The sequence below is a fragment of the Notolepis coatsorum genome, assembly GCF_963971535.1.
Source record: "Notolepis coatsorum genome assembly, chromosome: 16".
Taxonomy (NCBI): domain Eukaryota; kingdom Metazoa; phylum Chordata; class Actinopteri; order Aulopiformes; family Paralepididae; genus Notolepis; species Notolepis coatsorum.
The window spans coordinates 23,992,695-24,019,194 of NC_140180.1; the positions used below are offsets into that span (position 1 = coordinate 23,992,695).

Sequence of the window (26,500 nt, forward strand, 5' to 3'; positions counted from 1 at the left end):
CTGGGGAGTTTGGCCGGGTTGCTTGGGGGGTTGCTGCTGGCCGCGACGCAGCGCTGTGATGAGCGGGGAGGCCAGAGGCAGACCTCCCGCGCCGGAGGTGACAGACTTAAACTCCATGGTGTCCGGCTCCATCTCCAGGAGTTCAGAGGAGAGACGGCCAGAGGTGTCGCCGTTGCAGTGGGCATAGGAGCGCCCGTGCTTGGGGGACCTGGTCGGAACGATCTGAGGCTTGGGTGGTATCTGGGGCTTCGGCGCCAATGGAGGCTTGACCTTAACCTCAGGCTTGGGAGTTGGCTGGGGTGGTCTAGGCTGTTGGTTGGCAAGGGGCTTCGTGAGGGCTTTGCCGGTCTCCTCTTCTTTCTTCTTCTCAGAGGGCTTGGGCGTCTTGTCGAGAGGTGACGGCTCCTTCTCTGGTACAGATGGAAGGCCATTCCACGTGCTGCTCAAGCGATTGGCGTTCCGCCTGTCTGCCAATTCGGCTTCTGGGAGAGATGAATAGATAGAAAAAAAAGGGGGAGACAGGAATCATTAGAAATGATGGCAAACCTATTTTCTGCATATTCATCTGCACGTCTTCACTTACTTTAAATTATATATAGAATACAAGTAGACAATGGTGTTGTAAATGTAGCGATCACACAAAACCTTTACATGGACAATTGGTCTAATTTGTTTGCCCAGAATAGAGGTCAACGGTAATCATGGCAGAAATGAACCTGAGAGATCTGGAACTGGAGGAGTAAACCTCTCCTGGGCGTCGAAGAACTCGTCCTCGGACTCCGAGGCACTCTCCTTGACCAGCAGAGCAGGTTTAGGGTTGGGTGAAGGGGTTAAGAACATCCCCTCCTCCTCCTCCTTGGAAAGACGCTGCTCAGCCTGCCCTGCCTTGTGGCCTGGGATTGAGCTCGTCCTCATGGGGACTTTGGGAGGGATCTTTTTACTGCCTCTGCTATTGGGTGATCTCTGGAAGGGTGTGCTGTCAATCAATCTCAGGTCTCTCGAACTTGGGATCTTAGAGATACGCCTGAGCCCCTCCCCTCCCTCCTCTTCCTCGTCTTCCTCATCATCGTCGCTGGTGGCCTCGGGCGGGCTGGGGAGGAAGTCAGCCTGCGAGAGCTCGGCAAAGCAGAGGCACGAGTTGTCGTTGGCGCGGTAATTGAGGTTAGTGGGCCGCAGTGGGCCGGCCGAGGCCTGGCCTTGGTGGGCCTCTCTCTGCCGGTGTGGCTCCAGGAGGTACGGGTGGTGGACATCCAGGGTTGAGAGCCCCTCGCCTGGGTGTAACCCACGGAGCACCTCCAGGCGAGAGGGGGCTTTGCTCGCGGCGCTGCTCTCTTCCAGGGCAGCACTCAGGGAACCACTGGACAGGCTGGAGAAGCTGCTGGTAACCCGCGGGTCAGTGTGGTACCAGCTGGTCTCCAGACTCCCTTCCTGGTTCGATCCACCGGCTTTACTTTGACCACTTCCTGTCGCTCCTCGATCTCCTCTCTCCTCTCCTTCTCCTCCTCCGTCCTTCTCTGTGTCTTCCACTGTCACTATTATTTTCACTTCCTGTTTCCCCTCATTCTCCTCTCTCTCTTTCCTTTCCTCCTCTCGTCTCTTCTGCTCCTCCTCTCTCCTTCTTTCCTCCCAGTCTTGGCTCGCGGGGTCAGGCCGCTTGCTTTGCTGGGAATCCATCGGGTAGTCCTCGTCCGATGAGTCGTCAGAGTCGCTACAGCAGCGCGACACGTAACCTAGCGACGGTAGACAAACACAGACAGACATGCAAAGCATACAGACGAGTCAGCGGAACGATCAGAAGGGAAAACGTCTTTTGAATTTGATTCATGCTATATGAGTAACATCTCTAACTGTACCCGTACTGGCTGATATCAGTGTACCAGCAAGTGAAGTGAAAAAGTAAAAAAAAGCTCTATCAACGGCCAAAGCCCAAAAAAAATTGTAAATTTAAGTCAAACAGTTGTTGCTCACTTGATAGGGACTCATAGCACACGCCCTCTATTACGGCGAACCTCCCACACACACCTTCTTCAGCCGGTATCCGGTGCACCCTGACCTTTGGGCGCCCCAGACGGAAGACGTTGACATTGGGGTCCACCAGGAGCTTGCAGTAGCCCCCGAGCAGACACGCAAGGTCTTTGGCTGCCAGAGAGTCCATCAGTAAGGCAAACGGCTAGTGGAGGAGGGGAGGAGGAGCATTGCAAAAAGAGAAGATATGGGGTGAAGCAGGCGTGATTGAAACACGAGGGGCCAAGGAGAACAGAGGATCGAATGGGAGTGAGTGGGAAAGGTACACAAGCATATGGGTCCCGCTGAGTTTGTAATATAGTCGCTATGCGACTTCTGAAACGGCATAGTATGGTGGAGGAGCAATACATTTGTGTGGATACCTACATGTTGTGGGTGAATATATATTTTTGTATCTGTTTGTCAGAGTACGAATGTCCAACGGCGTATTAGAGCCATTGTATGTAAAACAATTTTTTTTTATAATAATATTATATTATTATTAGAGCCAGGGGAGGGGGGTAAAAACTCAATTGGAATTTCTGAGATTAAACTCATAGATTTATGAGAAAAAAACCTGGAGTAAAAAAAACTACGAGAGACATACCATAGAAATACTACGTATATGGTTATTTCTATAGTATGTTGACAGAAAAGAAAACAGGAATATCATCATGATTCGCCATGGATTCCTATAATATTCCACAAGTACTATAGTGGTAGTACTGTAGTGGTGAATAACTACAGTATTTCTATGGTAAATCTCTATAGAGTGTATGGAATACTATTGGTTTTACTCAAGTTCCTGTTCGTATGAGAGGGTATAAGTACCTACAGTATTCATCTATCCAAGTTCGCTATTTCTAAATCGGTATGGCAGAGTATGAGAGCCTTCAGTAATTATGTGTCTGAGAAGCCCCCCCCCACCCCCTGCCGTACCTTCATGTCGTGCAGCGAGACGCGCAGCAGGCTGACTCGCTCCGACTCCGTCAGCAGCTCCACCCGGCTGATGCTGCTGAACTCCACCAGGGTGGAGACCATGTTGAGCTTGTGGTTGATGACCTGGCTCATCCCATAGCGCGCTCCCACCAGCAGGCTGACCAGCGCCTCCCTGTCCTGGAGCTGCCGGGGGGGGGGGAAGAAGATTCATTCGTTCAAACTGTATTTAACCCTTTCACTACCACACTACAGAAGGTTAACCTTTCACTACCACACTACAGACGGTATTGAAAGGGTTAACCTTCTGTATTGTCGTAGTGAAAGGGTTAACCCTTTGTCGTGTGGTAGTGAAAGGGTTCATCTCAAAGGATCATTGAGAGCACAAGCTCTCATTTACAATGACGTCGAGAAGTACGTCACGTAATAAATACAAAGAAAGAAAATGTAGACGCAGGAGTCAATCAATTAAGCATTTAAAACAACTGCAGACTGTGGTGAAGTGGTTTGTTATCAAAGATTTAAACTGACTAATAGATACTGATGAATGGAGTGTATTGCAAAACGTCCCGTGTTCCTGGGGAACCAAAGCCAAAAGCAGATGTTCCTTCAGTGCAGGAACCTTAAGCGTAAGCCAATCACCAGAGAGAGTATGATGAGGTCCAGAGCTCCAATCCAGCAATGAGGCGATGCGGAGGGAGAAGAGGCGGAGAGGGAGACAGATGTGAAAGTGAGAGAGGAAGTGTGTGGGACGAGAGGGGAAGGCAAAGAATGGAGACGTGTGCGGAGTAATGATAAGAGGAGGAGGAGGAGGAGGAGACGGATAGATGAATGTGGTGGTAGAAGAGAGAAAAGAGGTGTGGAGGAGGTGAGATGTGGAGTTCAGTTAAAAGCGGAGGGAGAGAGAGAAACAGAAGCGAGGAAGAGGAGAGAGGCGAGGAAGTCGGGGAAGTGCGGCGAGAGGTTCGCCGTGCGTGGCACGTATTAGGGGTCTGAAAGTAGAATGTGTAAATTAATTTCAACAGGGGTTATTATAATAATAGCTATTGACTGGAGACTAGAGTTATAGCGCCAGACAGATCTGATGTTTGGTGTCTGTGCTGACGATGACTCACAGATAATACTTGTCATGAAAAAAAGTTAGTTCAGTTAGTTTTGTGCAGTGCAGTGTAGTACAGTGCAGTACATTGCAGTTCAGTACAGCACAGTGCAGTGTAGTACAGTGCAGTACATTGCAGTTCAGTACAGCACAGTGCAGTGTAGTACAGTGCAGTACAGGCAGTGCAGTATAGCGCAGTGTAGTACAGTGCATTACAGGCAGTGCAGTATAGCGCAGTGTAGTACAGTGCATTACAGGCAGTGCAGTATAGTGCAGTGTAGTACAGTGCATTACAGGCAGTGCAGTATAGTGCAGTGTAGTACAGTGCAGTACAGGCAGTGCAGTATAGCGCAGTGCAGTGTAGTACAGTGCAGTACAGGCAGTGCAGTATAGCGCAGTGCAGTGTAGTACAGTGCAGTACAGTACAGTACAGTACAGTGCAGTATAGTGCAGTGCACTCACAGTACATTCTCGACTCAAGTCTCTTACCATCATAGTGGCTGTGTAGGATCGTCCCCCGTAGGAGATCAGCTCTCCCAGCTGAGTGAGGTAGGCCAACCGAGCCTGACTGGCAGAGATGACCTGAAACACAGCGGGGGGGAGAGAGATGGTAAAAGAGAGAAACAGGAGCTCTGCAAGCCAGGCGCGGAGCTCCCAGACGCCAGGGGTGAAGCAGGTGCTGTTCAGTGTCTGTCCCACATCTGTCCTGCTACCAGAGTGTTTCGGCTGTTGGCAACTCAGATCGCTATGGTTGGATGATAGATGGTAGATCATTTTCAACCTGACCTGATGGCAAAATCTGATGACGGGGATGTTGGCAGCGACGGTAAAAGTTGAAATGTGTCAACTTTCTTGCCATCCTTGCCAGATTTCTAAACCAGACGTTGACAAAATTCTGCTCTTCTTTACTCAAACACAGAATCCAGACCCTCTTGTAGCAAAAAAATCTAAATAAAAAATGGGTGTGATCTATTGAAAACCGTACGGCCAGCTAGAGGGGCTTGGCAGAACGCGCTGCCCTTTCTAAACCGATGCTGCTGAGGAGAGCTTTTTAGAACCGCTGACAAGGGCTGGAAACTTTGTAATGTAATACAATTGATCTATTCTTGGGAGTAATATAGTGTTCGTGTGCCACCTTTTACTATGAGCTCTGTTTCAGTTTCAGTTTCAGTTTTTTTTTTTTTAAAGGACAGTACACATTGATAAACATTTCTGTAAATGTGTCAGTTTTAGCCAGCTGGCTAATTCACAACTGTAGTCCTTTTGGCAAGATGTTATGAGACCGACAATACACCTAGAACAGAAACATTAAAAGTACAACACAGTATTTACAACATAATCCAACATAATAATAAAAGCAATAATAAAATACACAATGAAATGATTACATGTTTGATTGGTTAATAACCAGGTATTGAGTTTTTTTTGTAAAGGTGTGGTAGGTAGCACAGTGTCTTATTCCAGTTGGTAGGGTGTTCCAGAACTGAGTGGCTCTGACTACAAAACAGGACTGACTGAAGGAGCTGGACCTAAACGGCACAGTACAGTCCCCTCTCTGGGTAGATCTTGTGGACCTATTATAAGATGTTTTTTGTTTGATAAAAGTACTGATGGGTGGGGTGAATAGTAGGCAGGCATCAGTGTATTTTGTGAGGTTTTCCCAGCTGAGGATTCTGTACTTGTTGAGCATGTGACAGTGGTGGTAAGTATATGGTTTTCGGTCCAGCACCTTGAGGGCCTGTTTATACAGAGAGAGAATGGGTGTCATGGTTGTGTTTTTTGCATGGGTCCAGCTAGTCATACAGTACATGAGATGGGAAATTATCATTGCGTTCATATAAAGAAGGGCAGCAGTGGATGTTAAACAGTTCCTCAGAGTCAAGGATAATACCAAGATATTTAAATTGTGAGACTACTTGAATTGGCTCTCCAGCAACAAACACTTCAGGATTATTAGATGTTGGATTGGATTTTGTGTGCAGTACATACAAACTGGCTTCTTCACATTAAGACACAGTTGAGACTCTGTGAGCCAGTTGCTGACATTCACCATTGCAGCGTTTAGTTTAACAGCTGCCAGTTCTTTGGTTTTTGCATGAATATAAATAACAGTGTCATCGGCATACATTTGAATTTCACACTCTGTGCAAACAGACGGAAGATCATTTATAAATAAACTAAATAGTATCTGATGACTAAGAGTGTCAAATGCCTTCTTAAAATCGGAAACATTATCCACAACACACCTGAGACCCTCCCTGCTACCATGGTTCTGTCCTCCTCTCCTCCTCCATCCATCTTTCACTACCAGCTACCACTACCGCTCCATACTAGCCCTCCATCCATATCCCAGGGAGACGGACTTCCACTGTGGTGTTGGCTAACGGGGGTCGTATCGCTACAGAACTCTCTCTCTATATCCTCCATGTTTGTTCAAGCCTACCTGACTGTCTACATTTTATTATTCCGGGAACAATTCTCCCACAAGACAGTACTATTGAATCATCCATCCCTCCGTCTCTCCTCCAGAACCTCTACCTTCTGCCGTGGCTCCAGCAGCGACTGGATCTTCTTCAGATGGTGGCCGATGGCCTTCCTCAGGTCCTTCTCCCTCATGTTGCTCAGCAGAGTGGGAGAGATGAAGCTGTCCAACCCAAACTCCTTCCTGTCACAGTCACACACACACACACACACACACACACACACACACACACACACACACACACACACACACACACACACACACACACACACACACACACACACACACACACACACGGGAGGTTTGATAACATATCTAGTTCAGACTGAATAATTGGATCTCTCTCTCTGTCTCTACTCTCTCTCCAGTCTACATGAAGAGGGTCATGCTTGTCAAAGGCTATTAGGGGTGACACATGGATTGAGGACACTTGGGGAGAAACATGCAAACACCCGACTATACTAGCACACAAACAAGCCGCACTCTTAAACAGTGTGTGTGCGTGTATGTGTGTGTGTGCGTGTGCGTGCGTGTGTGCATGGGTGTGTGCGTGGGTGTGCGCAAGCATGTTTGTGTGTGTGTATGTGTGTGTGTGTGTGTGTTTTGTGTGCGTATGACTCACGTAATGCTCTTGATGGAGGCTCTGGTCTGCCCACAGTTGTCCAGCCTCTCATGCATGTGCAGGGCCGCCAGACGCAGAGCCGTGTTACACTTCATCTCCACCGCAAAGCGCTCCTGCAGCACGTCCCCGACGCTCTGAGAAGACAACGACACATACGGATGGTAAATATGGTGCATTTATATAGTTCTTTCATCCAAAGCGCTTTACAATTTTGTTCCTCACATTTTACACATTCACACACCGACCTGCTCATCGGGAGCAGTTTAGGGGTTAAGTGTCTTGCTCGAGGAGCGGGAATCGAACCGGGAACCTCCGGATTACCAGACGACTGCTCTACCTCCCGAGCCACTGGCATGATTGATGCAACAAAAATAACTTTCACACAGTGTTAAAATCTCATTTTACCCTTTCAGGTGGACATTCTTAAAAAAATAAATAAAAGAATTCCCTCAGAATTCTATAACTCTAGCTTTCGATTGGCCGATGGACCTCAGAATTCTATAACTCTAGCTTTCGATTGGCCGATGGACCTCAGAATTCTATAACTCTAGCTTTCGATTGGCCGATGGACCTAAGAATGTTCAGCCAGAGAGACGTGGAACTCTCAACGCTACTTCCGTCACCAGCTCTGGGAAAATAAGCAGACAAGGGAGTCTACCAAATGAATGGGGTGAATCGTAAATTTGCTCACATGAGTAAAAGCAGAGCAACAGATTTGCCATGTTTAGGGTCTTAGGAACATATTGCCGTTTTAAACTCGGAATGTCATTCAGTTGATCTTTTTTATATTTTGGGTAAATACTGATGACATATTTCACATAAAAAAAGATCGGTCTGGGGAGGGTGTAGAACTACCACATGCCTCTTCCGATACATGTGGAGTCGCCAGCTGCTTCTTTTCACCTGATAGCGAGGAGTTTCACTGGGGGAAGGTTCATGCTATCTCCCCCAGATCCCCTCCCTGCTGAACAGACCAGTAGGAGTCGCAGTTTACAACGACCAGGACACATACCCCACCGGCTTCCCACCCGCTAACACTGCCAATTGTGTTAGTAGGGACGACTGACTAAGCCGGAGGTACCGCTGACAGCTGGATTAGATCCCAGAGTCTCTACGGTGGTAGGCAAGTGCTTAGTCCACTGCGCCACCCAGCCGCCAATTGAGAACATAATTTGATTGCTATTGAACAAGGGAGTTTAGCTGATGATGTGAATGACGTGGGTTGAGTTTTCAGTGACGACGTCGCCTCCTGTACATTTTCCTGCCTGTCTTCCCTCTTCCTATATCCGGCCTCTTTGGATCAGCTCTCAAAGTCTGTACCTCAAATGTGAGAATGTACGCCTGAAAAGGGTTAACCCTTTCACTGCCACACTACCAAACGGCTAACCCTTTCACTGCCACACTACCAAACGGTTAACTCTTCCACTGCAACAATACAGAAGGTTAACCCTTTCACTGCCACACTACCAAACAGTTAACCCTTTCACTGCAACAATACAGGTTAACCCTTTCACTGCCACACTACCAAACGGTTAACACTTTCACTGCGACAATACAGAAGGTTAACCCTTTCACTGCCACACTACCAAACTGTTAACCCTTTCACTGCGACAATACAGAAGGTTAACCCTTTCACTGCCGCACAACAGCAGGTTAACCCTTTCACTACCACACTACAGAAGGTTAACCCTTTACTATCACACTACAGATGGTGTGGTAGTGAAAGGGTTAAAGCGAGGGTGAGAATCCACCGATGTTCCGATACAAATTAGCAAGAGCGTAGATTTTTATTCAACATGGGGGGGTTCTCCCCCAGGACATTTTGAGCATCACTTCATTTCCTGCATTCTGGTGCCTACTTTTATGCACCAATTTGTGCCTTTTCTGCATCAATTCATGGTGGAAATATCTTTATTTATGTAAAGCAACATTCAGGTAATCCGCTGACACAAGTATAATGGAATGTCCACTACACTGGCTGCGTTACCTTGCGCAAGGCTGGCCAGAAGCCACTGACTGAGCGAGTTCGAGGCACGTCTGCAAGGTTGAGACAGTACGGTCCTGTAGGGGTGTCTGAAATCGTTGGTGAATTATGTATAGTTACAGGTAAGAAGGATATATAAATGTGTTGACCCTCTTATTTTTTTTACATCTTTTGGGGAGGGGGTTGTTCTTTCATGTTAGCTATATTTTTTGAGGACAACACATTTCTCAATATTGAGGGCGACATGTCCCCTGCAACCCCCCCTAAATCTATGCATATATATGCAAATGAGCTTGTTTCAGAGACTTCTTTCTAAATAAGCGACATTCTCTTGAAAAGGAAGGAGTGATCTGCTTCATTTCAAGGTGTTTCTTGTTTCCATGCATTTCCCCGAATGTTTGAAACGAGTTGAACTGCATTTTAACAAGTGAACCCTGTTCCACTTCCCCCTGCAGCGCACTGGATGACCAGCGACTATGCATGTGCAACCGGTCTTGTATTGTTCTGCGTTGTGTTTCAGATTCGACCCGTTAACACATTGAGTGCCACGCCCCTTCCGGGAAGTGCGTCTGGCCTTGCCGCCCATTAACCCCATGTAAACACTCACCTTGTTTGTAGAGCTAAACCAATATTTTATATTATAGCTATGGTTCTTCTAAAAACACAGTGGATTGTCAGTGAGTTGCTTCTGGTCAACATGCAAAAAACTGATTATTTTTTCATCCGTACATTTCTGTTTTATACCGTTTTGAATATGAATATAGTTTGGGTGCTTCTGAGTGATTCCAGGAAAAAGACGCGAAAATAGCGCTTTAGTGGAATCCACTAAACACGTTGTCGTTTTTCGCCTGATTATCGAATCTTCCTGATATCAATACTAGATTATCATTATTATGTCTCCTTGTGCATACATGAAATGGGCCCTGAAGCGCGGAACCCAAAGGGTTAAGGGATTGCCCCGAGTGGGAGTCGAACCCGGGGCGCCCGCACCGCGGGCGACATCGCAGACCACTATACCAAGAGGTGAATTCACTACTTGGTAATGTGTCTGGATGCCTTTTAAGGGGGAGTGAGTTTACTTGCAGTACCGCTACGTGCCACAGTCACTTCACAACACTTGAAGTCCATTGTGACTGTGGATATACTCGTGGTACCTCCGTTACACTCATCCCCCTAAACTCACACCACCCAAGGCATCCGGGTCACGGCACCACTGTAACCGGTCTCGTATTGCTCTGCGTTGTGTTTCAGATTCGACCCCTGTTAAGGGATTGCCCCGCGCCACGGGCGACATCGCAGACCACTATACCAAGAGGTGAATTCACTACTTGGTAATGTGTCTGGATGCCTTTTAAGGGGGAGTGAGTTTACTTGCAGTACCGCTACGTGCCACAGTCACTTCACAACACTTGAAGTCCATCGTGACTGTGGATATACTCGTGGTACCTCCATTACACATGGCAAATTGGGATCACTCACTCACTCACTCACTCGCTCACTCACTCACTCACTCACTCACTCACTCATGGACGATCTGACGGGGGCGTGTTGTTGGACACGAGCACAGATAGTGCCGTGGGTCTGCGCAGTTTCGTGCTTCTTTCTTTTTTCTTTGTACTTGCTATAAGAAGATACGATTTTGAGACTCTATAAAGGATTTAATTACTGGTACTTGTTAAGACAGAGACCTTTTTGCAGTATAGGGAACGACTACAGCTTGCATAAACATGGCCAAGATAATTGGTATTATATGAATTAATTTCATGAGGAAGCCAGCACCATGATGCACGCTCTTTATCCCGGCCCCTAGGCATTTGCTCCTACCTGTCTACCTGCACAATGCAGGCACACGCCTTGCTAAAACCCCTCCCGTTATGTGGCGGTCCTGTACTACCTATCAACTCATTCGATCCCTCACAGCCACTCCCCAAATAAGGCATCATATTTGTGCTTTTTCTTCCCCCGTTTCCCCTTTTAAGACCATCCTCGGGAATCCCTCCCCTTCCTCCCAAGACGTCTTCTTCGAAAGCCGAAGGCACCGCGCTGTACGTGCATTTCAACATCACCGGGAATTCGCGTCACGGGCGGCATGCATATTCACACGCTATTCTACATTCTTTCGTCTCGTCATTCATAAAGACTTCAAGCTATTCATACTCTATTCGTGTTCCACCTTACAGGCGTGTGCTATCATTATTATCACCATGGTTACCATCCACTCCATCTGGATTCTCACCATTGTTTGTCTGTCATCAAAGCTGTCAATGTTCCACTTATTCTAAACATAGTTCATCACCAGAGACTATATCATCCGGCTTTGCAACCCACCCACTCAGACTCAGCCAACAACAGTCAGTCAACAACAGTCAGTCAACATGTAACTAAAGCAATAAAGCAATAAAGTGTACACTTAACATCCACACACATCCTGACTGGCAATATCACCTCCTGGTTTGGGAATAGCACTGCACAAGACCGTAGCAGACTACAGAGAGTGGCCCGTTCAGCCGAACGCACAATTGGAGGGGGGCTTCCCACTCTCCAAGACATTTACAACAAGCGCTGCATGGGTAAGGCTAAGAGAATAATCAAAGACCCCCGCCACCCAAACAACTGCCTCTTTGAACTGCTGCGGTCAGGCAAGCGATACCGGAGTCTCATGGCAAGCACAGAGAGACTCAAAAGGAGCTTCTATCCCCAGGCCATCAGGATGCTCAATGAACAATAACAAAACATCAAATACACCCACAGCACACACATCCACACGCACACACTCACTTTAAATAAACAACACACTGTAGCACCCACTTTACCCACTTCAGACACTAACACACTTTATATTTATTGGTAAGGAGATTTGCACATCAATCTCATGCACCTCATTGCACCTCACCACCACAAGGTGGCACCACAAGCTAAGCTATACCTCACCATTTCTACACTGTACTGTAACTGCATTGTATAGACTGTACATATACTGTATATATGTATATTGAACATTTTTGTTTTGTTTACACTTGTTTACGTACTTGACTTTCTATTTTATACTTATATTATACTTATTTTATACGATCTTGTTATTTTATCTAGCACACTCTCAGGAGCAAAACAGAAAGAAGCATTTCATGCAAAAGTATCTGTATTTCTGTATGACAATTAATAAAGAAACTTGAGCTTGAAACTTGAACACATGTTCAGACTCACTCACTCACTCACACACACACACACACACGCACACACACACACACACACACACACACACACGCACACACACACACACACTCTCACTCACACACTTTAAACACACACATAGTAAGTGATCATCATTCATGACATAAAGCCAGTGAGCCTCCCTCGCTGTACACACTGTCCAAACAAGTTTGTAAAAAAAACACACGGCATGAGGAACAATGAATCACACTGACATATAAGTGTCTCTCCCTCTACATGCTGCATGCAACAGTACAGTACAAATACAACCTGCGACACAACTAAAACTAGCTTGACCCACATGGGTGTGACGTACAGGCAGACAAGTTAGCAGTAATATTCTCTTTCACAAGGTTATGATTTCATACGTGAGAAGATGCTAACATGTGATATGATTTGATATGCGAGAAGATGGTGATATTTGATATGATTTGATATGCGAGAATATGCTAACATGTGATATGATTTGATATGCAAGAAGATGCTAACATGTGATATGATTTGATATGCGAGAAGATGCTGATATTTTATATGATTTGATATGCACGAAGATGCTGATATTTGATATGATTTGATATGCACGAAGATGCTGATATTTGATATGATTTGATATGCGAGAAGATGCTAACATGTGATATGATTTGAAATGCGAGAATATGCTGATATTTGATATGATTTGATATGCGAGAAGATGTTGATATATTCTTTTTTATGATTTTTTTTGAGTGTTTATCGCTTTTTACTAGTGGGCAGTCCAGTAGAGAAAAAGAGAGAGGAAGAACGGAAGACAGAGCGGGGGGAAGACATTCGGCAAATGACGGCGGGTCCGGGAATCGAACCCGGGTCGGCCGTGCCGCGACGCAGCGCGTTACATGGTTCGCCACTTGGGCACCCCAAGATGCTGATATTTGATATGATTTGATATGCGAGAAGATGCTTATATTTGATATGATTTGATATGCAAGAAGATGCTGATATTTGATATGATTTGATATGCGAGAAGATGCTGATATTTGATATGATTTGATATGCAAGAAGATGCACTTCACCCTATGCACTTACTGTAAAGCTTTGTGTGTGTGTGTGATCTGTTGAGTGATCTGTTTCAAGTCTACATCTTGTGCTGTGTGCCACACTATGTGCTGTGTGTAACACTATGTGCTGTGTGGAGGTTTCTCTATGACAACACGTGAAACACAAATTCACTCATAATTCATAATTATTATTAATTTACATATATATATATATATATATATATATATATATATATATATATATATATATATATATATATATATATATATTTCTTTTTTTAAATTATTATAATTTTTTTTATTAGAAATGTTTTCCTCTGTAAAAGAAAAATGCCAGTGAATTTTTCTTTCTTCAAAAATGCCCAAAATGTACAGCTCTGAGCTCAGGCCTGCACTGCACTACTGCAGTAATGGCTGCAGTACAAACTGGTGAAACATTCTGCACGGGTTGACCCGGGATTAAATAAATAATAAATAATAGCCAATCAAAATAGGCTATTAATGTCATCTAAGCACGGTCCGTGCATTTAAACTCTTGCCATTGAATGGGGGATTGAATGATTGACAGCCTTGACATCCAATCAGAGAATGTGGCATCTCTGCTGCTCTGCAGCTAGACTGAGGTTGAATGATTGGCAACCTTGAGATCCAATCAGAGAATGGTTTCTCTTCTGCCGCTCTGCGGCTCTGCAGTTTTGTTTACGAAATCATTTTTATCTCAGTTTAAGAAGCTAAGTTGTTGGAGCTAACGTAGCTAAAGGGCTACCACTGCAGCTACCAGGCCCAGGGTGGAGTGTTTTGTATATATATTTTTTTATCTCAGTTGTTCTAAAACGAAAGCCTGCAGTGCTTAGCCTGGACGCTAACGCTAACGTTAGCCAGCCGAAGTGTAGTAGTTCTAACTTCACTCGGGAGACAAAAGCCAAACATCAATTTGATGCAACAAGCTGGCTCGCGATGCACTATTGTTTACATTTTCCATGGGATTAATGCACACGGCTCGAGTCGGACTCGTCACATGGAGAAGCTGCACTATTCAACGATAGATGATCGATCGAGATACCGTCTTTATGGGTAAGTCGTGTCTTCTTGGCTTTAGAATGTCAGTTTGTGTAACGTTACTGTAACCGAATTGAAACCGCATCATAACTCCTACATCGACCATGTCACTTTTCAAAAGGCATGAATGAATGAAAACTTTATTTAACAGATTGCAGAATGGGTACAATATACAGTACTGCTCAATACACATAATTATTAAGGAGATGCAGACCAGATAAAGACTTTCGTCTTGTTTACATCAGGGTCCCCCATTTTCAATTCATAGTGAAATGTATCTTGTGTTATTAGGAGCCCTGCTACATTAACGTTAGCTTTAGCTTACGTTATATTGATAATGTTTCAATATTATCAGGTTGATATTATTAGGTTGATAATGGTGTCAGTGTTTCAGATAGCAAGGTGGAGATCTTTGTTAACTAGTAGAGCTTTGGTTGAGAGAGATTACAGTGCTGTCTCTTAAAACTCATAAACAAGTATTGAGCAAGACGAGTTAGTCTGTTGTGTTGTGCGTATTGCATGGGAGGGATATGATGACTGTGTGTAACTAGGAGGGATATGAGGACTGTGTGTAACTAGGAGGGATATGAGGACTGTGTGTAACTAGGAGGGATATGAGGACTGTGTATATGTGGCACTGAATTGATGTAAACAAGATGAAAGTCTTTCTCTGGTCTGCATCCCCTTAACAATTGTGTGTATTGAGCCGTACTGTATTGTACCCATTCTGCAATCTGTTAAATAAAGTTTTCATTCATCATTCATTCATTGTCCTTGTGTTACATAAAACCCATCTGTGACCTCGTGCAGAGGAAGGTGGTAAATACATGTTAGATATTCCAATGTCCAGTTTTGCATACCATTGACTCAGAATGGTCTGTTTTATTGAAATCGTCACAGCAGTATAGTTTGTTTATACTTCATAAGTATGATATTTAAACATGGTCCCCAAAATGAATGGAAGCGAATGAGGAGCCTGACACCTGGGAGGAATGGGGGTGTTGCAGCGTTGGGGATGTTTAAAAAATATAATTTAATACATAATATAATATAATATAATAATTTGTGCTTCACCTAAAAATTTGGTCAGCAGCCTCCACTGGACTAACACTATGTGCTATGTGTGTACTGTGACTTGTGTGTAACACTATGCTGTGTGTGTACTGTGACTTGTGTGTAACACTATGTGCCGTGTGTAACACTATGTGCTGTGTGTGTACTGTGACTTGTGTGTAACACTGTGCTGTGTGTGTACTGTGACTTGTGTGTAACACTATGTGCTGTGTGTGTACTGTGACTTGTGTGTAACACTATGTGCTGTGTGTGTACTGTGACTTGTGTGTAACACTGTGCTGTGTGTGTACTGTGACTTGTGTGTAACACTATGTGCTGTGTGTGTACTGTGACTTGTGTGTAACACTATGTGCTGTGTGTGTACTGTGACTTGTGTGTAACACTATGTGCTGTGTGTGTACTGTGACTTGTGTGTAACACTATGCTGTGTGTGTACTGTGACTTGTGTGTAACACTATGTGCTGTGTGTGTATTGTGACTTGTGTGTAACACCATGTGCTGTGCGTGTATTGTGACTTGTGTGTAACACTATGTGCCGTGTGTAACACTATGTGCTGTGTGTTTTGTTTATTTGTTTGTTTATTTGTTTATTATCTGGATCCCCATTAGTCTACACCCATGGGTGAAAGACTATTCTGCCTGGGGTCCGAACACATAACTTACAACATTACAGTACATTACAGTAATAAAAACAATAAACAAAAAAACAATAAAAACATAAGAAAGACTTTAGCCTATAAGTACATTCTCAATATCTTCAAAATCTCACAAAAAGACACACAAAGGCTCCAGCCACAAATACAATACTAACTAAATAAATCAGTAACTCAACTGTATTTCATTATTCATAACAGCATTTTTCAACTTTTTCTTAAAAGTAAATTTGTTGCTGATCATCATTATCTTCACAGGTATACAATTCCAGTATGCAGCAGCTCTATACATTACGGTTTTAAGTGCATTTGTTCTTGGTAGAGGTAGAGTAAAATGAAATGAAGACCCACGGCGTGTCTGGTGACATAGCCATGTCTAGTGTTGGTGGGTTGTAGTTCACTTCTGACCACAAAGACTTAGGTTTACCAATTTAGATTTACCAACTTAGGTTTACCAATGTGTGTACTGTGACTTGTGTGTAACACTATGTTAGTTAGCGTTTCCTCACATTATCTTGTATTTTTAGGTGATTTGAGGTATTCTATGTGATTTCTATCTTGTTCTTATCTGGTTGTATTATAAAGCATTACATGATCACGCGCAGGAGTGGGTTGTGAGAATTAGACCATGCCTAGGGGTGGTCGTTAGACCCCCCTAGGCATGGTCTAATTCTCACAACCCACGACTGCACGTGGTGTAATGGCTTTTATACAACTGCCGCATTCATCCAACCTTATTGCTATACAATAAACACACATTAATTGAAGATTTATTGAAAAAACCATCCGCAGAAAAAGTAGTTCCCAAACAAAAAAAAAATAAGTTGCCTCCATGTGGAAGCAGCTCGGAAGTGCATCCAACTGTTCTCAGTAAGACATCCAACAAACTAAGACATCCAACTGTCTCTCAACTAAGACATCCAACAAACTAAGACATCCAACTGTCTTTCAACTAGACATCCAACAAACTAAGACATCCAACTGTCTCTCAACTAATACATCCAACAAACTAAGACATCCAACTGTCTTTCAACTAGACATCCAACAAACTAACACATCCAACTTTTCTTTAGTTTTTAACTTACTTTCTATAGAACTTCATTCTTAGATGCTTCTATAGAAAGTAGGTAAAACAAATAAAAAAAAGTTTTCTTTGCCCTATAAGAGTATTTAAAAAAAATGTAAACCTACTTTCTATAGAAGCAGCTGGGAGGTGCGCTGTTTTAAGTGAGCGTTGGTTATTGAATTGATTGATTGATTGATTGCTAATTTTATTACTGTCCGCCTTGTTTCCAACTGGTTAAGTTTAGGCACTCTTTCGAAGTCGCTCTCTTTCGAAGTTGGTTAAGGTTAGAGTTTGGAATCAGGGCTGGTGGTCTATCGCCCTGCTCTAAAGACAAACTCTAACCTTAACCAACTTCGAAAGAGAGCGACTTCGAAAGAGTGCCTAAACTTAACCAGTTGGAAACAAGGCGGACAGTAATAAAATTAGCGATTGATTGATTGATTGCTAATTGTATTACTGTCCACCTTGTTTTCAACTGTTTAGGCACTCTTTCGAAGTCGCTCTCTTTCGAAGTTGGTTAAGGTTAGAGTTTGGAATCAGGGCTGGTTGTCTATCGCCCTGCTCTAAAGACAAACTCTAACCTTAACCAACTTCGAAAGAGAGCGACTTCAAAAGAGTGCCTAAACTTAACCAGTTGGAAACAAGGCAGACAGTAATAAAATGTGCAATTAATCAATCAATCAATCAATTTGCGCGATTTTTATTTTGTTCCACAATGACTCATGACCCATCAATTACATCATCCAACATTGTTTAAGAAACTAACACATTCGCCATGACAATGGTTTTTCATTTAGTCTTTATGACCCTATATCAACTATCCTTTCGTAATGTTTACTGTTTCACTTCTAAAAACTCGCATGGCGGAGTGATAGTAATGCGGTTGTGGGCAGGTCCTGGGACCAAGAGCGTGGGGTAATAACAAATACCCACGTGTAACTTGACTGTTTCAGCCAATTAGAATCGAGAAATTTGCATGCCGTTGTATAATCACTTGTAATCTTGTTTTATTTATCGTACCTGTAACTCATCTTCATTGGAAATGAGGACAACCTCAACCTCATTTTAACGAGTATAAAAAAAAAGGTTTGATGATGATGATGATGATGATGATTACTATTATTAGCAGATAATGCGTAGGAAAAACGATTCATAAAACACTTGTGCTTATTTTACAAACAGGCTGACTGAGCTTTTCAGATGTCAGTATGAGAGCAGAGCAGAGGCTGCAGCTGTGGAATGATGACTCACTCCACAGGGACACAGGCAGCTGTGTTGATTTAGCAGAAAATGGACAGAAGGGGGGGGGGGGTCTCTGGGCTATAGACCCTTCGTAGGAGGGGGGGGGGGCTCTGATGAGCATCTGGATATCTACCTGGTTAGCTAGATTGGAGCATTGGCGTCCTCAAGAGATATCAAGCTCAGGTCAAGCTGGCCTGGAGTACTTAAGGCGCCTAGATTTCTATCTGGTAGTTAATTTAACCTCTTGTTTCTATGGGTTGTTGTGGTGATGTGCTGCATCCTGCATAGGTTGTTTTAAGACAACATGTTACCAAAGTCTGCTACAATGATGTGACTTTTAATGTGATGATGGACTGGCTAAGTGGGACTGGAAACAGTGGAGTTGGGGGGAAAACAGTGGAGTTCTATGACTTCTGGCAATACAATTTCACCGTGATGTGATTTTATGTTAAGTGACGTTGTGATTTACTGGATTTTCAGCAGGACTATTCAGGACCTTAATTCAGGGCTTTTAGACTGTGAGTGCAATGGTCGCATATGCAACCTCTTTGTTTTGGGAAGTGCATGTTCATATTTTACTGATTGATTGATTGATTGATTGAAAAGTTTATTAACAGATTGCAGAATGGGTACAGTACAGTACAGCTCAATACATACAATTGTTAAGGGGATGCAGACCAGAGAAAGACTTTCGTCTTGTTTACATCAGGGTCCCCCATTTTCAATTCATCATAACATATATGACATACATGACATACAGATAGACAGTACTGCTACATCTATACATTTATGACATATCAGATTTGCAAATACAGTACTGTTTGTGATACAAAAAGTGTCCAGAAAAAGAGTGTATATACATTTGACGTAGAAACTGTATATTGGGGGAGGTTGGGTGGGTGGGGTGGGGTTGGGTGGGTGGGTGGGTGCTGTACATTGGAGGTGGGGGGGGGGGGGATTGGGTAGGGGGACACACACACTGTACACTGTACATTGGAATACTGACAAAGCCATACTTGGTCATTAACTGTACAACTGGGTTAGGACATTTGTAGGGGCCAGTTTCGAATTGCTGGTTGGTGTTCTTTGAGAGTGTTTTTGAAAGTGGGTAGTGATTCACATTCCTTTACAGCTTTGGGTAGGGCGTTCCACATTGATGTGGCATAATTGCAAAACGTGAAACTTTGTGGCACTAGTGCAAGAGGGGGACAAATCACCTGGTGACGCCCCGTAATACGACAACGTCGCGTCTAGTTTAATCAACATCATTTTGTAGGCAAAACCCCAGACACGCCCTTATCTATTCCATCAGGGGGCACTTGATCTTTAAATTATTTTTTGCCTACCTATCTTTTTCTCCCATCCCCCAATTTAGTCATTATGCCAATTCCCTTCCTGGTAGTTGAGCGCATTGCGGACGACTCAGCCCTGCTGGTCTCTGACAAGAACAAGTTACAGGTTGAAAAAGCCCTCAGCTCGGAACTAGGCAAAATCTGCATATGGCTCGCCGACAACAAACTATCATTACACATGGGCAAAACAGAGTCCATACTCTTCGGTTCAAATAACAAACTCAGCAAGACCGACGGCTTCTCAGTTACAGTGGGTGACAATATTGTCATAAGGAAAGATGAAATTACCTACCTAGGTTCCATCCTAGAGGCTAATCTTTCCTGTGACAAAATGGCATCCAATGTAATAAAAAAAAGTCAACCAACGAACTCGATTCTTGTACCGGATCTTCTCTCTGGTAAACAAGAATACCCTGAAGACTCTGGCAGGAGCACTCATTCAAGGGTACTACGACTATGCTTGCACCTCATGGTACCAAAGCACCTCAAAGGCACTAAAAAACAAATTACAAACATCTCAAAACAAGCTAGTCAGACTACTGCTTGACCTGACTCCTAGAACCCACCTCACCCCGGCCCACTTTGACAACCTAGGATGGCTTAGAGTAGACGACAGAGTACAGCAACTTGCAATGGGCCTGGTCTACAAGATACACTACGCGACCAAGGTACCCATGTACATGTCAAAATACTTCCCAAAGGTCAGTGAATACCACGATCACAACACCAGAGGGAGCTCCACAAATCATGTTAAACCCAGATTCGGCTCAAACAAAGGACTAAACACGTTTCGCAATTATGCCACATCAATGTGGAACGCCCTACCCAAAGCTGTAAAGGAATGTGAATCACTACCCACTTTCAAAAACACTCTCAAAGAACACCTACGGGAGACTGCAATTCGAAACTGGCCCCTACAAATGTCTTAACCCAGTTTTACAGTAAATTACCAAGTATGGCTTTGACAGTATTCCAATGTACAGAGTACAGTGTGTGTCCCCCCCTCCAATGTACAGCCCCCACCCACCAACCCCACCCCACCCACCCAACCTCCTCCAATGTACAGTTTCTACGTCAAATGTATATACACTCTTTTTCTGGACACTTTTTGTATCACAAACAGTACTGTATTTGCAAATCTGATATGTCATAAATGTATAGATGTAGCAGTACTGTCTATCTGTATGTCATGTATGTCATATATGTTTTTTTTTTTTTATCCACTTGTTCTCCCATTTTCTATATTTTTCTCCCATCCCAATTTCCTATCATCCAATTCAACCCTCCCCTGTCACGGACGCTGTTTCTTGCCTCCCACAAGCCGGCTGCAATGTGGACTAAGTCATACATAGCACAAGTCCCCTCTGGTACTTGAGGTAACAGCAGTCGCATCTTTTCACCTGCGCAGCTCGATCTCTCAGTGGCGAGGAGTAACGCGTGGGAGGCTCACGCTGCCCCCGACACTTGTAGCCGCCCATGTATGTCATATATGTTATGATGAATTGAAAATGGGGGACCCTGATGTAAACAAGACGAAAGTCTTTCTCTGGTCTGCATCCACTTAACAATTGTATGTATTGAGCTGTACTGTACTGTACCCATTCTGCAATCTGTTAATAAACTTTTCAATCAATCGATCAATCAATTGCCCTACTGTCAGTCTGGGGAGGGTGTAGAACTACCACATGCCTCCTCCGATACATGTGGAGTCGCCAGCCGCTTCTCTTCACCTGAAAGCGAGGAGTTTCACTGGGGGAACGTAACGCATGCAGAGGTTCACGCCATCTCCCCCAGATGCCCTCCCTGCTGAACAGGCGCCCTGACCGACCAATAGGAGTCGCTGTTTGCAACGACCAGGACTCATACCCCACCGGCTTCCCACTCGCTAAAACTGTTATTGTGTTCGTAGGGACGACTGACCAAGCCGGAGGTACCGCTGACAGCTGGATTCAAACCCAGAGTCTCTGCGGTGGTAGGCGAGTGCTTAGTCCACTGCGCCACCCAGCCGCACTAGGAGGCACTTGATCTTTAGCAGTCGATCGGTCGGTCGATCCACAAAACCTTTCCTACCCTCTAACGACCACAGGTTTCGCCCTAGGAGGCTAAAATTGGGCAATAGGGGGGTTATCTGTCCACATAGGAGGACAGAGGGACAGAGGGAGAGAACAATAGAGAGAGGGGAGATGAAAGTAAGAGAAGAAGATGATAATCATGATTTACTCATCTGTTAGCAAATTCTTCCAATGCCATACAGTAGGGTGACCATATTTTGATTTCCAAAAAAGAGGACATAGCGTGGAATAAACTCGCCGAAACGGTAAAGTGTGCCACGGGCACGCCGTGATTCCGATCCGCGTGAATACGGCCATAGAGGAGACAGTGGGACACCTTTTTGCAACCGAATATGTGTCTCGAATTTGCTCCCACGCGGCGCGCAAAATCGTGCAAGTCTTGTTTACATCAGGGCCCTCCCCCTTGTATATATTTACTGTATGTCACAAATGTAACAGTACTGCTTTGAGGTCTTTCTCTGGTCTGCATCCCCTTAACAATTGTGTGTGGGTCCTTAAAGTGTTGCGGTCCTGAGAGTGTTGGTGCTGTCGTCCTGCAGCTGGATACTATTGCCTCACAGCGCGGCCGTCAGCGCGCGGCCCAGAGAGCGCCGCTGGCTCTGCGGCACTGCAGCTGCATGCTTCTCCGGGAGTCTGGTTGGATAATCTGGCGCGCCATGTAAAAAGTTGCATGCCTGACATATCGGCATGTAACTCGAGAACCGAGGCACGGATTTTGGCGGTCCAGATGGCATTCGAACGGCAACGAATAGAGCTTTAATTCGGTAATTTATATGTTCGGCGAAAAATGCAGCCCCGAGCCTTCAGATGCTCGCAAAGGGCCGTGAAACTGAAACTGAAACTGAAAAACAATGAAACCCCGGACATTTCGATGAATTAATAAACCCCCCCCCGGACACCCGGACAGGGCGTGAAAAGAGGACATGTCCGGGCAAAAGAGGACGTTTGGTCACCCTACCATACAGTCATGAGATAAATAACCCAACAGACTAGAAGGGAGATGTTACAGCAGGTAACGGCACATGTCAACCCGTCAACCTGCCATACAATCATGAATATCTTAGAGATTAGCAAACTCAGACTGAGGAGACGACCCCACCTCGCATCTCTCAATTGGACATCTTTTCAGTAGCCATCTCAAGTTTCAAGTTAAAAAAATTAAATACACGTACTTTACGGTGAAATGCTTGGTTCTGTATGAGCCCCTGAGAGTGTGCTTCATACAGTAAAAAAAATTTAAAGTAAAGAGGAATACAACATACATATATATAATATACAATACAATATACAATCTAAAGTACAACCTAGGTACAATATAAGTACAGTGAGTAAAAATGAGTAAACAGTGAGGTACAATGCAGAAAATGAGGTACAAAACTTTAAGGTAAGGTGCAAATGCAAATGAGGTATGAATGTAGTGCAAATCTAATAGATAAATATAATGTATTGTTAAAGTGTGTAAAGTGAGTGTTAAGGTGAGTGTTTGTTTAAAAGTGAGTGTGTGCATGTGGATGTGTGTGCAATGAGTGTAGATGATGGGTTGTTACATAGAGTCATTGAGCATCCTGATGGCCTGGGGATAGAAGCTCCTTCTGAGTCTCTCTCGGAGCCATGAGAGTCCGGTGAACGGTCATCTTGGTCCATAGTACTATAAATAAACCAATAGCTAAAACCTTGTCCGCAATCTGCATTGCCTATCTTTGAAAAGAAAAATCAGCAGTTCACCCAGATTGAGCCAAATCAGATGAGAAACCCACAAATGATCACAGTTGCAGACAAACAGACAGATACACCAGTGATTAGAATACCCCCCCCCCCCTCCGGTCTGCTTTGTGCATGGTAATACATTCCAGAAGAGGAATAACAGCACAACAACAACACCACATGATATACACAAGACAGCAGAGAGGTCAAAGTGCATTATTTACATATTCAAGGATCCTGGCGGTCTAGCTTTGTTCAGCGACGCCACGCTGGTGAGCACGAATAATCCCTAAGAGGGAAATTAATTTTATAACCTAAGAGGGAAATTAAATTGAAAACAACCTATTGTCCGTACAACTCTCAAAAAACAAGTGCATCTCAGTTTGTGGGGTATCCATTTGGAATGGCCTTGATGTAGCAATAAAAATAAGTAATAATATTGAAATGTTTAAATGCAGATATAAACAGGAATTCTTGGACAAGTATAAGTAGAGGAGCTTGAAAATAACGTGAACTAGTATTTTTTTAAATTATTTATTTATATTTTGCTGTAATGGATAGGTATATTATTTTTTGATATTGATAGATAATTTATTACATATTGATATGATATTGTAAGGAAGGGGCAGGACCAGATAAGCTTTGCTTTTTTCTGTCCCTTCTCGAACAAAACCATTTTTTTCTTGAGCTATGTTGATTATTGCTTCCATGTCTAGGAAGATATATTTTATTTTATTTGTATTGTATTTATTTATTTATTTATTTATAATTTTTTTGTAAATTTGTCATTACAAATGTGTGTGTTTATGGTTGAAAATGTTAGAGATAAAGGGCAGCTAGGTGGTGCAGTGGGCAAGGCACTCACCACCAATGCAGGAGACGCTGGGTTCGAGCCCAGCTCTCCGCATTGCTATTAGCTTGGCTGGTCGTTCATACTAATACAATTGGCAGTATTAGGGGGTGGGAAGCTGATGGGTGGGGATCGGACGTTGTGGACAGCGACTCCTACAGGTCGGTTGGTGCGCCTGCGCAGCAGAATCAGGAAGCGACGGGGCGGCGAGCCCTCCAAACGCAGACCCCCGACGCTGAGAGATCACGCTGTGCAGGTGAAAAGATGCGACTGCTGCTTCCTCGAGTACCGGAGGGGACACGTGATGCAAGGCTTCGTCCACATTACAGCCGGCTTGTGGGAGGCATGGCCTAACAGCGTTCGAGACAGGGGAGGGTAGAATTGGACGATACGAAATTGGGATTGGAGAAAAATAGAAAATGGGAGAAAAAGTAGATAAAAAAAAAGAAAATGTTAGAGATAAATAAAGATCAAATCAAATCTTGTGAACCTAGTCGGTCCGGGGTTGCTCGCACCCTGTGACCTATGGCCTCATCCATTCCAAACAGAGAGTTAAATAAGAAGATGGGTCTACCACAGTGGTTCTCAAACTACGGGTCGCGATCCAAACATTCAGGCAACATATTTTGCATGATCAAGTTCAACAACGTGTGCTTTTATTTTTTCATATTCCTTAATTCCATGTTGAAATTACACGATACATTAAGTGTGGGTCCCCAAAAAAAAAATCCTAAATGAAATGGGGTCACGGTATGAAAAAGTTTGAGAACCCCTGGTCCAGACCAACAGAGATAGACAGAGTGGAGAAGAAAAAGAGGGAGAGGTAGATAAGAAGGTGGGTCTACCTGACCATCCGAGATAGACAGAGTGGAGAAGAAAGAGTGGGAGAGGTAGATAAGAAGGTGGGTCTACCTGACCACCCGAGATAGACAGAGTGGAGAAGAAAGAGTGGGAGAGGTAGATAAGAAGGTGGGTCTACCAGACCATCCGAGATAGACAGAGTGGAGAAGAAAAAGAGGGAGAGGGAGATCACACTGTCTGACCTGCAGGAAGAGGTACTCGAAGGAGGAGGGGTCGTCCTGCAGCAGGTCCACAGGGTCTCTGGGGATGAAACACACCCTGAACAGACAGCGGTAGTCATGGGAGTCCTTCTTCTGCACCACCTGGAGGAGACACAAGATAGAAAACATGAGTGTGTGTGTGTGTGTGTGTGTGCGTGCGTGCGTGTGTGTGTGTGTGTGTGTGTGTGTGTGTGTGCAGGGCACGAAATTAACTTTTTGACTCACCGGCCAGTGGCGGGTAGATGAGAAAAATCTACCCGCCAAGCATATTTCTTACCAGCCAATTTTTTTTTAATAAAATATATATATTATAGAATCATACTTGTAGTTGTATTATCTGCGAGACATCGCCACCACGCAACAAGTCAAAATGCTTGCTATCTGCAAACAGCTCCACTGTCTGTGTGTATACTTGAGTAGCCTCCAGCTCCAGCAAGGATTCTCCGGTGCTGCAGCTGGACCCTATACTCTACATTCAGCATGCAAGGATTCTCCGGCGCTGCAGCTGGACCCTATTCAGCATACCCTCATGCGATGGAAGCCAGGGGCTCGAATACGCATGTTATAAGACATTGATATCAGGAGCTATCTGTAGCTACTGCTAGATAACGTTAAGACAACGCCTCAGTGAACTATTTAGTTTACTGGGACATTTCGTAGTGACTAGTGAGCTAACGTGAGCTAACGTGAGCTACCTAGCCAACGGAGGTATTATGCACTAGACTATTGCTGGAGCATTTGTTTATATCAGGAGCTATCAGTAGCTAGCCGGCTGGATAACGTTACACAATGCCTCATGTATTAAACTAAAAGTGAATAGTTGACTGGGTCATTTTGTAACGGTAGCTAACGGTAGCTCACGGAGGTCCCACTGACTAGACTAACGTCACGGTGACTGTCCGAGGCAATAGCCTCTGTTTACATGGGTGAGGGAGGGGCAGGAGGAGCAGTACGCTGCATGTCTGTGCTGAGACAGCAAGTGAGAACTCCGCTAAG

At 44.3% G+C, this 26,500-nt stretch overlaps 1 protein-coding gene across 1 annotated transcript in view; it reads right to left on the bottom strand.

Annotated features, from left to right (window-relative positions):
- frmpd1b (FERM and PDZ domain containing 1b) overlaps positions 1-26,500 on the bottom strand; it is a gene marked incomplete at both ends in the record, with an annotated part of 52,931 nt that overhangs the window by 2,172 nt on the left and 24,259 nt on the right. The window contains 8 exons of the mRNA XM_084331988.1: positions 1-482; positions 717-1,730; positions 1,969-2,170; positions 2,944-3,126; positions 4,529-4,621; positions 6,578-6,704; positions 7,144-7,277; positions 25,487-25,606. The exon at positions 1-482 is cut by the window's left edge and continues 2,172 nt beyond it. Of these exons, the coding sequence (XP_084188114.1) occupies positions 1-482; positions 717-1,730; positions 1,969-2,170; positions 2,944-3,126; positions 4,529-4,621; positions 6,578-6,704; positions 7,144-7,277; positions 25,487-25,606 (2,355 nt within the window). The remainder of the gene's footprint in view (positions 483-716; positions 1,731-1,968; positions 2,171-2,943; positions 3,127-4,528; positions 4,622-6,577; positions 6,705-7,143; positions 7,278-25,486; positions 25,607-26,500) is intronic.